Here is a 16,838-nt window from a genome sequence, read left to right on the forward strand (position 1 = left end):
AAAAGTTGAACACACTTCAACTGCGGCGAATTTTGCAGCGAACGTTTTGTGATGTCACATTTGCTTTGCAATTGCATGTATGAATGATAAGAAATGCAAGCTTTCTTTCTTTCTTTTCTTTGGGAAGGCCGTACAAGAATGTGACCGTATTGGACGGAGAGGACGCGTGTGGGACGAGTCAATGGCAAACAGTCTATGAGAATCCGGACAAGACGGGCACCATGCTGGTAGGCTTAGAACCCTGGACACAGTACGCCATCTTTGTCAGGTCCTACCTGATCTCCAACACGGAGGAAGGAGCCCAAAGCGACATCAAGTACATAACCACCAAAGAAAAAGGTAGGCACAGGGTACCAGCCTATGGCACAATAACAGATGTAGTTGCTGTAAGGTAGGCATTGGGTACTAGACAATTGCTTGCACAGGGTGTTGCTTCCAAAAGAAAACTGCACAAAGACAAATGGTACCCTACATTTAACTCGAACTCCAGATACCTCACATTTTTTTATCCATTCCCTTAAGATTTGGCTTAACGAGAGTTTACTATACATGTACACTTGGAGTGTGTCTTTATTTTCCCTTTGAGAGCCACAAACTATTTATAACTATGATATAAAATAGGATTACATACAGATGTAAATGTCATCATCAAGTATAACTAAATAAGTGCAATTATTTTCCTTTGAAGAAGGAATTTGACCATATTTTCTTTGCCTTTTCTGTTCTTCCCCTGTAACAGAGCCAGGCCCGCCGTCTGATCTCATGGTGCTGGCCGATTCCTCCAGCCGACTCATCGTGTCCTGGGGCCTGCCCAAGAAACCCAACAGTAACATCGTGGAGTACCTGGTGCGCTGGCAGAAACAGGAACTGGAAGTCAACATGTTCAGCACGCGGGACTTCTGCAGAGAAAGTAAGAGAAAAATGAACGATGTAGGCCAAATACAAAAAAAATTTCTCGTCCAAACTCTTTGGATAAGAGTAGGATGTGGGTCTTTTTTCCTTCTATTTTTTCCAATGACGGATTCAAGATTTCAGATGGTCTTTTCAAGACATGCACCACTTTCTGGTGAATTTTTTTTTCTGGACGGCGGATGATGTTTTTCTCAAAGTTACCATCACTTTCCTAAGACTAGCTTTTTAACCTGAAAATTTCTACTCATTCATGTTGGACACAAATATTACGGCATAAAATATTTCTGATGGTGAAAATATCAGAGAATATGAAATATTTCGCTGTTAAAAGTGAACATTTAAAAAAAGAAAATGAAAAATGATTTCTTACACATTTTTGGATTATTTTCGGCCCAACCATTTATTCAGGTGGATCTTTTTGTGCGCATTGTAGGGGAAAGAAAAAATCTCAAAATAAAAGCGTCTAAAACGAAAAAAAATTTTTATATTTTTTTAATTGATATAAAAATAAAATTTAGAACTTGTTTGGAGAAAAAGAAAATTGTCTTTGTTAAAGAGCACAGTGACACCAATTTTAAAAGCATATAGGATCATTTGCATTTATCCTAAAAGTGACCTACCAAAGTATTATCAAAATGCTAACTTGGATTAAAGATCATACTGGTATTAACCCCCCCCCCCCCTCTTTCATCTTAAATGGGGTCAGGGAACCAGACTACAAGAACGTAATTGGTTTTCTTGGTTTTTCCAGCGTCTCTAAGGCCAAAACGTGAAACAAGTCAGTTATACAATATTTCCTATAACCTACTAATCCTCTAAATCCATTTATTTCTGAAGATTGCAGCAAAAGGCAAATGGTTGTACATTCCCTTTAACAGCCTTTGCTTTTTTGTCCTCATGGTAGAACCGCCAACTCTGGTGTCGGGGATCATAGTCAAACCGGAGGAGGAAACCACCGATATGAACCAGACATGTCAGCATGGATGCTGCGCCTGCCCCAAGGACAAAGAGCAACTCAAGTTGGAAGAAGAAGAGGCGTTGTTCCAAAAACAATTTGAGAACTTCTTGCACAATCACGTCTTTATTCAGAGGTATGGCTGCAGCATATTGCAATACAGACATCACAATGTCGAAAATTTCAAGTGATTGACACAGTAAAATACACAAATAATTATTTGTAATTTACATGAAGAATGTTGCATACCTGCCAATATTGGTGCTGTAGGGCACTACATCATCGTTACACCTGCTCATCGCGCCTATGAAAACATTCCAAAAACAATCTCGGCTCCCTAGGAAGTGTACAGCTTGATGCTGCCATTTTGCTATGGCGCAAACGAAAAATTTAAACGCTTGCCATTTTTGCCCTCACAAGAACAACACCCCCCCCCCAAAAAAAAATACAAGCAAAACACAAAAGTAAAAACCATTAAATTCACTGATGGTGTTATGAAAATGATATTGTCACATGTTTTAACACTACACATTAATTTTGTGTGTGCAGAAAATACTCTTATCACAGTTTCTTGAAACAAGAAGACATTTCCAAAAGAAAGGAATTTCGGCTGTTATGATACGAACAGTTGATATGTCCAGGAAACGCTTTACACTTTCATGATTTATTAAGTTTCAAAACTGTTGCAAGCTTCTTTTTTTAGTACATTTTAATTCAATTTTTTTCTTGTGTTATTTCTTGTGTGCCATAGAATATTTGCTTTCTTAAGCATGGAAAATAAAAAACTTTAGTTCCAGATTTTTAAAAGAAAAAAGTACATGGCACAAACTGAACATAAAACACACAGCATAATCACAAAAACAGCAGGACCAAAATTCCACAATAGCTAAACAAGCAATTTTTAAATTTTACGATCTTTCACTTAAACAAAAATTAGTCATGCTAACAGTCCGATTGTGAGTTGATGAATATCTCTGAAGCATCATGATGTACTGGTATAATGGTGCATTCAACCTGACAAAATTGATAGAATCTTTCACCAACGCATATTGCCAGACGAACTGTATACGGATTATATCTAGTGAATTTTTCTCTCTCCATATTTAGTGTTTTGCGTCATTTTAATTGCAAATGTGTTTCAGAGAAAGTGTTTTGTAAGTTTTCGAATGAAAATATCAAAAGGGTCATCATACGGCTAGAAACTTTAAAGAGGTTGTGGAATGCTCGAAGACATTTCTGTCATTTTTCGGGTATACACGTATGTAGCCTAAGGTGTGATGAAATAAAAACGACTATTGTTTCTGTCATAAAATGAGTACAAAAGGTACTTTTGAGAGCTGTTTTTCAAGTCCTGTTATGCCTGTTTCGACCCGAACGTGCAATTTGTGTAAAAGTCGTCGTTGCGGGCAGCAAACAAAACACAGTAAATCGTGACGTAATAAACAGGACTCCCGATGCAGAGTAGCATATACGAGTCCTGTTTATTATGTCACGATTTACTGTGTTTTGTTTGCTGCCCGCAACGACGACTTTTACACAAATTGCACGTTCGGGTCGAAACAGGACCTGAAAAACAGCTCTCAAAAGTACCTTTTGTACTCATTTCATGACAGAAACAATAGTCGTTTTTATTTCATCACACCTTAGGCTACATATACCCAAAAAATGACGGAAATGTCTTCGAGCATTCCACAACCTCTTTAACTTTCGGAGTGCATATGACGAAAAACACCCCAGCAATCCCTAAACCCAGCCAAAACCAAAACATGCCAGCATCCTATCAGCATTGCTGATCCTCTTTTAAGAACATATGCACTGACGATAATAATTTCTAGTGTCGTAGTGAAGTCCTTTTTCCGAGTCTGACATGTGCAGTTAAATATAATGTTATACAATCAGAGACCATGGAGCAAATTGGGGGATGTTCCAGTTGTTTTCTTAAGCCTACATGTATGTCACAAGAAATGGAAGGCTTAATTGTTCTTAAGGTTGGTTTCGAATACCTGGTTACCAAAATCGAAATCGAATAGTGGAGCTCAAACCCAATGTGAAAAAATCCGGATTTATATCCCACCACTACTTTTTAACATATTGATCCTGAATGCTACATGACTAATGTGATTACATTAACTCTTTCAGTGCCCGCAAAATTTGAAAAGTTTAACCCTAATGTGCCCAACTTTGAGCGTTTTTTTTTTTATTGTTCAAAATTCTGTGTAAAAAAAAAGTAAATCAGTTTTACTCGCTAAATTTTTTGTTGTTGCTCTTTGGTATATCCTTGGTACATTGGAAAGTCAATGGTAGTCCCGTACACATAGTGATACACCCTGAAACACTGTCCTGCACACAGGGGAATTCCGCACTTTTTGCGGAAAATACAAGTGTCAGTGCTGCGCCCTCTCGCAAGAACTCGAATGAAACAAATAAATACAGGTCGTACCTGAATGAAAATGGTATTATTAGAAAGAGCAAGAGCGCCCCCTTGTGATAAGATGCTTACTCTACCTCGTTCATGTACGAGGTTTGGCGATTTTAAGTACGACCATTACCTCGTACATGTACGAGGTTTGGCGATTTTGAACTAACAAATATACCTCGTACATGTACGGCTTTGGCACTGAAAGAGTTAATATACAGATGCTCTTAACTACAGGGTTATTTAACAACTAACTTTCCTGTTTTATATCCCTTTAACAAGCTGCTTGTTTTTACCCTCATTTCAAGCCACCATCGCATTATAGTGTCTCCAGCATTCCAGGGAGACCAATCAAAGTGCTTATTAGAAGACCCAATCAGTTCATCGGAATCAAAAAGCAACTTGTAGAAAGAGTCTACATGTAGATCGAGAAACCATTTCATTTGTAGGCAGATCCATGCTGTTTGCTCGTATGCCTCCATGAAAAGAAATTACATCGTTGAGGCTTGTTGCCACGGTTACGCATCATGTGTTAGCCCCCATCTCATCCATTTGAAAATAGTGTGTGTTAGTCAGTGGACCAGTCGTAGAGGCGCCACATTTCATAGTTATGCCTAGTTTACGTAAACATGCTCCGCTTCTAAAAACAAAATCAGAATGGGTGAACTTCTTTGAAAGTCCGCTCTGTTTTTGTTTCGTCAAATTTCATTCTCTGCATAAAGAGCGTGAACATTGTCATCTTGTTGCATCAGTGCTCAAAACAAAACAAAATAAAAAAGTCGTGGGCTAAAATCATCTTGTGTTGTTAAAAGTCAGAACAATTTTGTTCAATTCATCTTTATTTACTTTCCTTCAGCCAATTTATAATTCTTGATTATGTTGATCTATTTCTAGTATGCGTTAATTTGGAAGCTAAAAAACTAAGCAGCATTTGTTTAGGGAACTAAAACTTTTATTTGATATGTAGATACATGAAGCCAAAAGGTTTTCTATAAATTGCAAAAAGAAAATTTTTGATCAAAGTAAAGAATTCCTCCTTATCATTTAGTGCTTGGTTTGAAGGATTTGAACGATAGTCTACATAATTGAATGACTCATGAACATAACATGCATTTATTTTGGGTTGCACATGTTTATTTTTTTGGATTGGTCAGCTAATTTCATTGGGTCAAAGGTGGTGGTCAATTAATTCATTTTAATTATTGGAAAAACTAACTTTTTTTCAGTTGAGGGACATTCTCATCAGTTCATACCTTTGAATCTTGATTTGGGTCTCATAAGATGGGTTTGGTGGAAAAGCACAATCCGCAGAATTTCTTGCTTTTAATTCTGCAATTTTATAATCTCGACTTTGCGTTCCGAGTCGAGCTCTGACCGCATCCCAAAAACTGACTTACACCTAGGAACGACTGATGCTATTTTAACCAAAAAAACCAAAAATAATTGACTAATCTTCTAATTTGCCTAACCCTAACGTCGCCTCTCTCTCTCCCTCTTTTTGGGATTTCCTCCTTGTTTTCCCGCCTTCTTTCCTTCTCCATCCATCCAATGCACCACTTTCCTTTCTTCTGATTCCTCACACGACACTTATTAAAGGGATTACGGCCTGTTAAACCGAACGAGCGTCAGGTAAGGTGCCGGTGCCTTGTTGGTCATGTCTCCGATAAATTGATCATTAATTTGCATCCGTATGGCTGTTAATACCTCGACCAGACTCACTCCCTGTGTTTTATAGCTGGGAATGGTTTAGCAGCACCGCATTTTTTTTGGACTGCTTTTTTTGGTTTTGCTTAAATGCTTTGCAGTGTTTAGCTTTTAATGTTTGTGTATTTTTTTGCAGGGGCGCTTTGCTGAATCACTCATTTGCATAAATTTGCATAAATGTGCATGTGTTTGCCAAAGGCCACACCCACGCAACACCTGCATGATGTAGATGCACCATGTATATTTATACAGTTTTTCTCTATCAGGAGTGGAATTATATATAAAGAGATGATATACCGGTATTACTCGGTGTGCTAAGTGATAATGTTCTCCGGAGTTGGTTCCCTATATAAATGTTCTTGTGCACACACTTTCAGAGCCAGAGTTTAAATTAAAAGTGAATTAAGTGTAAGCAACAAGCACTTACATGTATGTCAGTACAGTCCCAAATTGTGGTTATAGGCACATTTGCCCGAATATTTTCTTTGTAATGCATTTTGTCTATTGTTTGCACCAGAAAATAGTGTACACGGACTGTCATAGTGTCTATTATGTGTGGCTTGGATTCAACATATTCTTGTAATTTTGTGACTTGATTTCACATGGACTCCACAAATATACGCCGGACCACGGAAATGTACGCTGGCCCAATGGGCCATATTGGCTTGTGACAGACATTTTGTCGTGTCCGTGCATCAAGGTCATATCTCCTAAAATGATGTGTGACGTCACGTACATGAAATGCGAGTTTTCAATGTCAAAAGGTCGTTATGCATTTCGCTTAAAAATAACCACGTGTAAACACAAAGTCAATGATATGACTTTGTTGCAGATTCGAATTACGACCTCGTTGCACTGACGCGACGATGTGTATCCCATGAGTCCACCAAAATCCTCCATTCTGGAGGGGTAAAACCCTTTCTTTATGCCTGTTTCAAGGAACAACATCAATCCCAATTTAACATCACAGTGGCTGGGCCCTACATCCATCAAGCCAGCAAAATCCTTCAAAAAAAAAACCTTGGAAGGTCATGGCCGATTCACACACCATGCACCCTCGAATCCAAAGGCAAATTAAATGTCTTTTTACATCCACAACAAGAGTTGAAAATGTGATAATTTCTTGTGAATTTAATAGTGCGAACTGTTGCCGTGACAACACAAGTTCACTTTTGTGTTTGCATGATTTGTGCAGGGCATGAATCTGCCCTCAGGATCAATCGCTTTACCCCTTTAGGTCGTGCAGTCTTCTGAAATTTCTCAACAGTCGGTCTGTCATTGTATTATTTCCTCTCTACCTGAGGTCAAAGTTCAGGGGTCAAGTGACCTCTCCTGGGTCAAGTGACCTCTTGTTGATCCTGATTGCAGCAATTCAACAAAAACAAAAGAGAGACATTTTAGTGCAGGTGCATTGGTGTGCTTGGTGATGAAGGCTACTTTTTCGTAGCTTGTCCTTTGGGTTTTTTTTTTTAATTAGTTTATTAGATTTTGGTCTTTTTTTATCAGTGATTTAGTTTTGTTTCTTTGTTTTTTGGGTCATTCCATAAATTTGGGGTCCAAGTTTTTATCAGTGTTCCTGTAACATCTAACATAAGATTTTGTTAAATCAGGCCACATTCTTTTAACTTCTATAGTCCAAGAGAAATTAAGCCAATTTACCTGCCCAACAAAAAAAAGTCAATTTTAATGACACTCGCATGACAAATTCAATACACAGGTCTGATGTAACAGTTACATGTACACACAAAATGTCCCACTTTCAGATCCCACACCATGGAATGACCCTTGGAGAAAGCATTAGTGACTTTTCACATAACGTTTCGTTGGTTAGTCATGATATCTAACAAATAGATGCAACAAATGTGGAGGTGAACATGAGAAATAGTTGGCCATATTTTATAAAAGAAAAAATATTGACTTGGTCACCTAGCAAATTTTGGAGGCATCTGGTTAAAATAAAAGTTGTTTTAATCCTTGTTATGGAGCACCACACGTTAGCACTCAATGAAAAAAAATCAACTTCAATAGAATTATTTTAAATGTCCATGTGTGAATTTTGACATCCAAACGCAAATTGGGAAAAAATGTTGCTTGGTGGTAAATTAAATCCGTTCCATTAACTGCGTAGCCATTTAAACTTTGCGTTATAAACTTCACATTTGTTTGTTTTTAATTTTGGGATATCAACTCAATAAAGTCATTTATTTGAGCAGAAACATGAAACCATGCTAGCTTTTTTGTTTTGGAGCTATAGGCCTAATAGTGAAAACACATGTTAATAACCATTCACCATTCTGCTGACTTGGAAGTAAAATTGGTTTATTTTCCTAATTTATACCCTGATTTTCAAGGAATGTTTGCAAAATTTCAGGCCAAGTGTTAAAAAAAGAATTAGTTTCTCTCTTTTTGGAAAAAGGGAAGAGGCAGCCTTTTTCCCCTTTTTTTTACCAAGATAGTGGATTTTCCAAGATGGCAGACTTTCCGAGATAGCAGTTGGATTCTTTCATTTTCCTTGACTTTTTTGCTGACACTTTTGTGTCCAAAGGAGCCGTCACCCTTTCTACCAGATTTGAACTTGTATACAGCTACAACTTGGCTGGAAACAAATTTTAAAACCGAAAATATATTGCAAAAGTATGGAATACGAAAAAAAATGGAGGTGTGTGGGAAAACAAAAAGTAGGCGGAGACGAGAAACCATTGTTTTTTTTTTACTTGGCCTCATTTGCGAGATGTGCAAAATGTGTATTGGACTAAAACTAGACTCAATTGTGAATCTGAAAACTTAGTATATCTGGTAGAATTTCGACAAAGTTTTATCCCGTCCATGGGATTCCGTCCCCAGTTTTAATTGTTTAAATAATTGTCGGTCTCCTTGATGTTGGAGGGCGAATGTTTTGAAAGTGAGTGTCAACAGACTCAGTGAAACAGTCCTGTGAACGTTTGTCAGTTTGCTTGTCCTGTATCTCCAGTGACCTTAGTCTGTGTGTGCCGTGTGTAATATAAGTGCTTGTAATTTTCTTTCATAATAATTGTCTTTCTGGGGATAAACCTAAAAAAACTATATATCCTGGAGGGAGTGGAATTCTGTACATTTTCATATGATGTGATTGCCAGTCATTTTTAAATCCCAAACTTTTTACCTATTACCCGTGATGCAATTTTTTTCTTCAAAATTCAGACTCTTTTTTAATTTTTTGATAACGAAACTAGTTTTGGGGTCAAAGATTGTGATGTGAAACGTGAACAACTGAACTGAACATTATTTTTTTTTAAACTTTTTTTTCTTTAATGTTTATAAATAAATCTTCACAGATGTACATGTACTTAGCATTGGTTCATAGCATGCAAAAATGTCAGAAATTTGTAATTGCACAGTTTGGAGCTGAAAGGGGGCATGGATTCTACCTCCCTCATTTTTGACGAGCCCAACCCCGAAATAATGGGTCTCGTTTTATTATTTTATTCTTTTGAGCACGCAAGAGTTTCAAAACTTGCTTGGGCCTTGAGAAAAGGTCTTTAACCCATATTATCTGTATCGTCTCTGTGATTGCTGTATCGTGGTCTGTTTTGTGTCTTGATTTCGTTTTTCTGTTTACGGAATGTGAAAAAAATATCTTGCACCGCTAGTCTTTTTTCTTGTGGTGTTGACAATATAGTACTGCACTACGGCACGCTGTGAGTTGACTGTTGTAGCAGGGTGTTTGTTTAATTTCTAGCTGTACATAGTGTGTAGGAAGAAGTACATGTACCGGTAGGAACAAGTGTAGGTTGAACTTCAGTGAGTATTGGGAAGAATCAGTTTGCAATAAAACGGAGTAAGTTTTTCCTTTATTGATGGATATTAATAGAGACATTTTTGGTGCAAGGTTGACCTACTTGCGTGCTAGGCTAGTGTAAACCAAGTTGTTGTTTATATTACCATGTTGGATGTAAAATATGGCCTCCATTGTCATATTAATCCATTTTTCTCTCAAAGCATTGCTTTTGTTAACTCGCTTCATTCTTCATTATTTCTCCCAAATCCATTTTTCCTGGATTTTCTGTGCCCCTCCCCCTCCTTCTGCCACACCTTCCCATAGGCCTGACGCTAAGAGACGCCGCCGTGAAGCCCCGGATGACGCCCTCGCGGGTACCCCTCCTGCTGCAACGGTCTTGCCCGCTAGCGTACGGTTCAACAGCACCACCCCTAACCTCTTTGCCCCCATGGGGACCTCCCCGGCCCCTACCCAGTTGCTCTTCAAGGAGCAGTTTGTGGCCAACACGACCGTTGCCCTGATGGACTTGGACCACTTCACGGAGTATGTGGTAGAGGTGCTGGCTTGCAACCGTGAAAAGTGCGGCCTCAAAATGGCCACGTTTGGACGGACGCTACCCAAGCGTGAGTAAATTTTATAATTTTGTTTTGCCCCTCCCGAATTCTACAACCAGTGTTGTAGACACTAGTGATCGATAGTGGACGGTGCACAGTGTGCCCTCTAATGGCACAACAATTAGACCAGCGGCCTACTCGCACTAATTTACCGAGCGACAGTAGTTATTACCACATGGTGAGATTTGAAGGTTTTCATGGTGGAAAGATACTAAGACAAGATAAGTTTGCGGTAGCACCATGTGAATAAATCTCTTTTGTGAGTATGTGTGGTTCTGAAAAGAACCGAGCATGCTGTTCGAAACGTTGAGTCCCTCTGGTTCTTTTCAGAACCACACATACTCACAAAAGAGATTTATAAACATGGTACCACGTACATGGTGCTACCGCAAACCAAAACAATACTGATACAATGATACCATATTGATACTGACACCGACACCATGATTAAGAGGGGCACTGTGACGCCTGCACTTGAGAGAGACAAAAATCCATCTTGTTTGAATTTCCTGCAGCTGATGCGGATGCCATCCCGCCCACTGTGATGGCCAACATCACCTCTAAGGACCCCCAGGACCGGCGGGTCAAGCTGAGCTGGGAGGAACCCCCGTCCCCCAACGGCATCATCATCCTCCACGAGATCGTCTACTACAAGATGGGCACCCAGGAGGGAGGGGAACCTCGGCCAGAGGAGAGAGAGGCTAATGGTGAGACCAACGGCGAGGGTAACGGTGAGAATCCCATCGGGCAAGAAGCAACACCAGCAACCGAGGTATGCGAACAAGTTTTTTTGTCCTGTGCGGACAGGGGGAACGTCTTTGAATAAATTTCACAAAGTATACATTATTTTTGTCTCGACAAATTTCCAAATGGAATAATTTGTGTTCCTATTAAAGGGAACCAATACATGTATGTGCGTGGCCGGTTTTAAACAAGTACATTTAAAAGCGGCTTATGGCCTGGATGCGGTTTGGGGAGGGACCTTATCATCGACCAGGCCCCTAGCCGGTTTTAAACGTACTTGTTTAATACCGGCCAAGCACATAGTTATTTCCATGCATAAATACCTTTCTGTCAAAAACCAGCAACCGAGGTAAGCGAACAAGTTTTTTTTGTCCTGTGCGGGCAGGGGGAACGTCTTTGAATAAATTTCACAAAGTGTACATTATTTTTGTCTCCACAAATTTCCGATTGGAATAATTTGTGTTCCTAAGGGAACCAATACATGTATGTGCGTGGCCGGTTGCTGGTTTTGGACAGAAAGGTATTTATGCATGGAAATAACTATGTGCTTGGCCGGTATTAAACAAGTACGTTTAAAACCGGCTAGGGGCCTGGTCGATGATAACGTCCCTCCCCAAACCGCATCCAGGCCATAAGCCGCTTTTAAATGGCCTGGATGCGGTTTGGGGAGGGATGTTATCATCGACCAGGCCCCTAGCCGGTTTTAAACGTACTTGTTTAATACCGGCCAAGCACATAGTTATTACCATGCATAAATACCTTTCTGTCAAAAAGTCAAAACAAGTCAAAAATGATACATTTCCAACGATTTTGTGCAACTATTTTACTTCATGTTTAGTGAAACACCCCCTAGCTATGGTACCGGTATGGTACCGATGTGGAGGTTGGTGCGTGCGGCAAAACTGCGCGATTTGACACAGAACGCGGCGGTGCGAGTGTTGTGTGAATTTTGGACTCTATGAAATTTAGGACTGACGCATTGGTAGTAGTGCGCACGCTTAAGTGAAGATCGTGAACGTTCAACCAATAAAAGGGTAAAAGGGACTACATTTCCTAGGAGTCCAAATTCATGTAACACTGGAAAAAAGTGTTTACATGTAAAACCAGTGGGTGTTTTATCAACCATTTAAAACCACCCACGTGACGGGCTCTCGACCAATAGCAATGGGTAAACTGTCTCGGGTATTTCCGAATATCAATTAATGCTATTCTTTCTTTATTTCGTGATGTTTGTCCATGATACCAATTCCTTGGCTTTCCATTTACTAGAAAGTTAGGTTAGTGCACCCTTTCACAGGTGGTTGTGTTTAGCTAATGATTGATGTGCTTTCTCATTCCCAGGGCAAGCCGGAAGGCAAGATGATCTGCCTATCAGAGGCCAGATTCCACCAGCAGCACGGATACGAGTTTGTAGGCTTAGACCCTGGCAACTACTCGGCTAAGATTCGGGTCATATCATTGGCCGGAGAGGGACCGTGGACCGAGCCCTATATGTTCACTGTGCCGGAACCTGTCCATGGTTGGTTCCCATGCTTTTACAGTTTACATCTAAACGCTGTAGCTGTATTATAGTTATAGTTATTAGACTTTTCCATCATTTGCAGCTGTGCAAATATAAAAAAAGAAGGTCATGCAAAAACAATAAAAGAAGGTCATTTCCAAAGATGCATCTAAAGATGTCTAAAGATACCTCTGGTTCTTTTCAGAACCATTCTCTCAGTTGAGAAATTATTCGCACATGGTGTTTCCGCAAACCTTTCATTATTTAAGATGCATTTTTAGGAATTTCCGTTAGTAATTTGTTTTTAATGCGGTGAAGCCATGAATGGGTGCGCACAAGCGTTGACACGACCCACAAACGCTCCTGGTTGCTGTAATTCGTCAGTTCAGTGCTTGACATCGCATAGCTGCTATCAGCTAAATGAGAACATGTCCCGGTCGCTGATTTTGAGCCTTTCAAAACATTACTCGGTAACTTTTGAATTGAAATGGAGATCCTAGAATTTTGGGTTTTTTGGGGGATATATGGCATTCATTGAGCTAAAAGTTCATCATATTTATTGTTAAGCTGCCGTCTTTAGATTTTGAGCACTTTTGTTGCTTCCAAAGATTTGTTTCTTCAGATTTGTGTCTACTTTTAAGCTAGGCCGTGCGAATGTGCCAACCCCAAAATGGAACGATAATGTCATTAAAAACCAGCTGTCAAAATGGCGGCGCCCTGCATGCCAACCCAACAAGTGTCACTGTTTGAAAAGCAGCTTTTAAAATCCTCAAAAAAAATTTCCATGACGGAAGTAAAATGTTGCAAGTGATATATGAACTCATTGTGACTGGAGGTGAATTGTTTCCACTAAAAAATGTGTGCAAACTTTTTGAATGTTGAAAAGTCAAGGTTTCGGCCCCGTCAAAATCATCATGTTCATTGTGTTCGATGGCTAGTTTGGAAAACGTAGGGAACGACTCAGGAAGACCGTTCACCTTGGTTGCTAACATTTGTCAACGTTGGTGGCAAATGGTCGGTCCCACTTGTACTAGCTAGGGGTGTGCATTTACGGGCAGTACAGGAACCGGGTACCCTATTGTAAAAAATACGGGTACCCGGGTACCCGTTAAAGAAACCTCAGCCAAAAATTCAAATTTGGGAAGTTGCTGTTCAGACTGTTCATAAAGGTCAGCATGATAAAACTACCACATATCCGTGCAGCAATACAGCTAGATAGGGTGTATACAGTGAGCTCTTTAGCTATGTGGTGAAAACTGCAACTTTCGCAAGCTCCATAAAACGTGAAATTGGTTTTGGTTTTTCGTGTGTCCTGTTTTTCATTTTGAAATTTTCCACTGAGATTCGAAACATTTCTTTTTTATTGACTGAGAAGTTACTAAGTAATTTGCAAAGTTAGTTATTGGTACTCGATTCCATAATTTGGAACCGGTTCCTGACATTAACTGGGTACCTGGCTTCGATGCACAGCCCTAACTTGCACAAACGTAGCCAAAAGTAAACGTTTGCATTGTTCTCGTAAATGGAACCACCCCAGTCACATACCGTACGTTTTCAGCTGTTTTCGATGACGCAGTAAGATAAACTTCTTCATGCCGCCTCTCATTTCAGAACCGACTTCGGCCCCAGACTCAGGCCTAGGGGCCATGGGGATCACTATAGGCATCTGCGTGGCTTTTGTCCTGATTCTTGTCGCAGTCATCTGGATCCTGGTTAGGTGGAGGTAAGCTTGATACTTTCATTCAAAGAGAAAATTGGGAACTGCCAACCTAGGGCTGGATAGCTCAGTTGGTAGAGCACCGGAACGGCGGTCCAGAGCTTGCAGGTTCAAACCCCGCTCCAGTCAATTTCTTTGTTCAACCGTGAAATAATCACTAAATAGTGATAACTTTAGTCAATAATTGAAAATGAATAGGTATCATTCGTATCAACCATTTCTCTCGATATTTCCAATTCTCGATATTTTTCTGGTCGACTTTTTCCACACAGATACAAGAAGAACCAAATGCCGGATGGTGTGCTGTACGCCTCGGTCAACCCTGAATATATGAGCACCAGCGACAGTAAGTACTGGTGTACAACTAGGACACTTGGCTGGCCCTCTGCGACCAGCAAAAATCTGGCTTTGGAACACAGGGCTTATAAAGTCAAGTCTGGACTTGAAGTTTTTGTAAAGTTTTGGACTTATGTATAGCAACCTTTTATTTTTATCGGAATGCTCAAAAATTATTATCTTCTGCTGTTGGCGCTGCATGCACTGGGGGAATAGGCACTCAGATGTCCATAATCTCCAGGAATGTTAGTCCTGTACCGGTACGTACAGGTCTGTTTACGTTGTAGACAAGATATTTGTGCTGTACGTGTGTGTATACTTTTTCTGTATTGGTTGACGTGGACGTCCAGGAACTTCCGAAATAGCCGTATCTAGCTCCCAGACATATTTTGATAAACTGAATGGTTCTTGAGTCTGGAACACTGAATGGTAACACATAGCAAAGATGTTTTCATAGGCTTGGCTGATGACGTAATGCCACGCCATCCTATACTGGTACCTCAAATTTCCTGCCAAAACTGCCGAGCATTTTCCTGAATGCCTATAGGAAGTAAATATCGGTAGCACAGGCACCTACTGACCTGCTTGTCTTCTTGCTTGCAGTGTACGTCGCAGACGAGTGGGAATTTCCACGGAATCAACTCGACATCATCTGTGAGCTGGGCAAGGGAAGCTTTGGCATGGTGTACGAAGGCCGTGCCAAGAAGATTAGCCCCGATGAGGACGTAACAACGGTCGCCGTCAAGTCTGTCCAAGCCAACGCCTCCATCCGGGACCGGATAGAGTTCCTGAACGAGGCTTCCGTCATGAAGTAAGTCTGTTAAACATTCGGTTGCCATCTTTGTCTTGTTCCTGTAGGTACGGTATCATAAAGGAGTGAGACGCAAATAGGCACCAGCCTGATAAGACGTGGTTTTAAATCCAAGTTTGTAGAAAACAAGGCAAAATCTTTTAGGTCTAGGACACTGATTCAAACTCCCCTATGTGAGACCCCTCCTCAAAGTAAGAAAGAAAATCAAAGGGGCATTACGGCCTGAAATCCCCAAAATGTGTGTGTTTTGGATTATTTACTTATCCTATTTCAAAAGTGGTTGAACTAAGGAAACTCCCGGTAACCTAATTCTTACCGTTCCCGAAATAAGACCAAAAGACCTGGTTGTTTACATCAGGTAGGGACTGAAAACCCAATCCACATGTGGACCAGGGCAGGAATCGAACCCGGGTCACAGCGGTGGAAGGCAAGGAAAGAACCACTGCCCAAACTTGACTCCCCATTTTAGCCAGGATTATTTGCAAGATTATGAACAACTTCCCCAGAATCTTCATGCTTCCAGGGGGTGCATACCTATGTTCCCCAATACCAATGTTCCCCAATACCGATGTTCCCCTATAACCCTAGCCCTTACCCTAATCCTAAGGATTTCAGGGAACATCGGTTGTGGGGAACATCGGGTAGATCCCCTTCCAGGTAAAGTTGTTCAGAATCCTGCAGCTAAGAATGGCCCTTGTACAGAGAAACCTGTCCGAAACTTATCCCAGCCAGTTAAGGATATGATTTCTTACAAAACCACCATTACAACTTGCCCAGGGCCATCAATGCACACCACGTGGTCCGGCTACTCGGCGTCGTGTCCAAGGGCCAGCCTACGTATGTCATCATGGAGTACATGGCACAAGGGGACCTCAAGAACTGGCTAAGGGCACGCCGGCCGGAGAACCAAACCGACGTACCAGTAAGTGTACATGGATCACTCTGTACATTTGGGTTCCGCTTTTTTTCCCTGCCCCTGCTATGTCTGACATCTATGATTTTACAATTCTGATGCACTTCTTTAATAATGCAGTTGTCCTCCAAGAGAGATTATGAATGCAAACAACTTTTATTCATGCAGATTTAATATCGTCGCGTCAGTGCAACAAGGTCCTAATTCCATTCTGCCAGAAAGTCGTATCTTGCGAGAATAGGCTCCGTGCGACAAGGTCGTATCTCGACGTCCATTGACTTTGTGTGTACACCTGGGTTATTTTAAGTAAGATACGACCTTTGGACATTCTGAAACTGTTGTTTCACATACGGCCCATTTTTGGAGATATGACCTTGTTGCACGGGCACGACGATATAAGCAAGTGAATGCCATGTATTTAAAGATGGACTATCTGTTCTCGTCACAAAATAAACTTG

The 16,838-nt window shown here is 40.5% G+C and overlaps 1 protein-coding gene across 1 annotated transcript in view; it reads left to right on the forward strand.

The window, feature by feature from the left end:
• LOC119744665 (insulin-like peptide receptor) overlaps positions 1 to 16,838 on the forward strand; it is a 29,628-nt gene that overhangs the window by 12,341 nt on the left and 449 nt on the right. The window contains exons 7-16 of the mRNA XM_038220728.1: positions 128 to 339; positions 740 to 910; positions 1,817 to 2,003; positions 10,069 to 10,367; positions 10,874 to 11,130; positions 12,444 to 12,621; positions 14,215 to 14,326; positions 14,593 to 14,666; positions 15,260 to 15,467; positions 16,245 to 16,389. Coding sequence (XP_038076656.1) covers positions 128 to 339; positions 740 to 910; positions 1,817 to 2,003; positions 10,069 to 10,367; positions 10,874 to 11,130; positions 12,444 to 12,621; positions 14,215 to 14,326; positions 14,593 to 14,666; positions 15,260 to 15,467; positions 16,245 to 16,389 — 1,843 coding nt within the window. The remainder of the gene's footprint in view (positions 1 to 127; positions 340 to 739; positions 911 to 1,816; positions 2,004 to 10,068; positions 10,368 to 10,873; positions 11,131 to 12,443; positions 12,622 to 14,214; positions 14,327 to 14,592; positions 14,667 to 15,259; positions 15,468 to 16,244; positions 16,390 to 16,838) is intronic.

The sequence above is a fragment of the Patiria miniata genome, unplaced genomic scaffold (assembly GCF_015706575.1).
Source record: "Patiria miniata isolate m_02_andy unplaced genomic scaffold, ASM1570657v1 HiC_scaffold_7, whole genome shotgun sequence".
Taxonomy (NCBI): Eukaryota; Metazoa; Echinodermata; class Asteroidea; order Valvatida; family Asterinidae; genus Patiria; species Patiria miniata.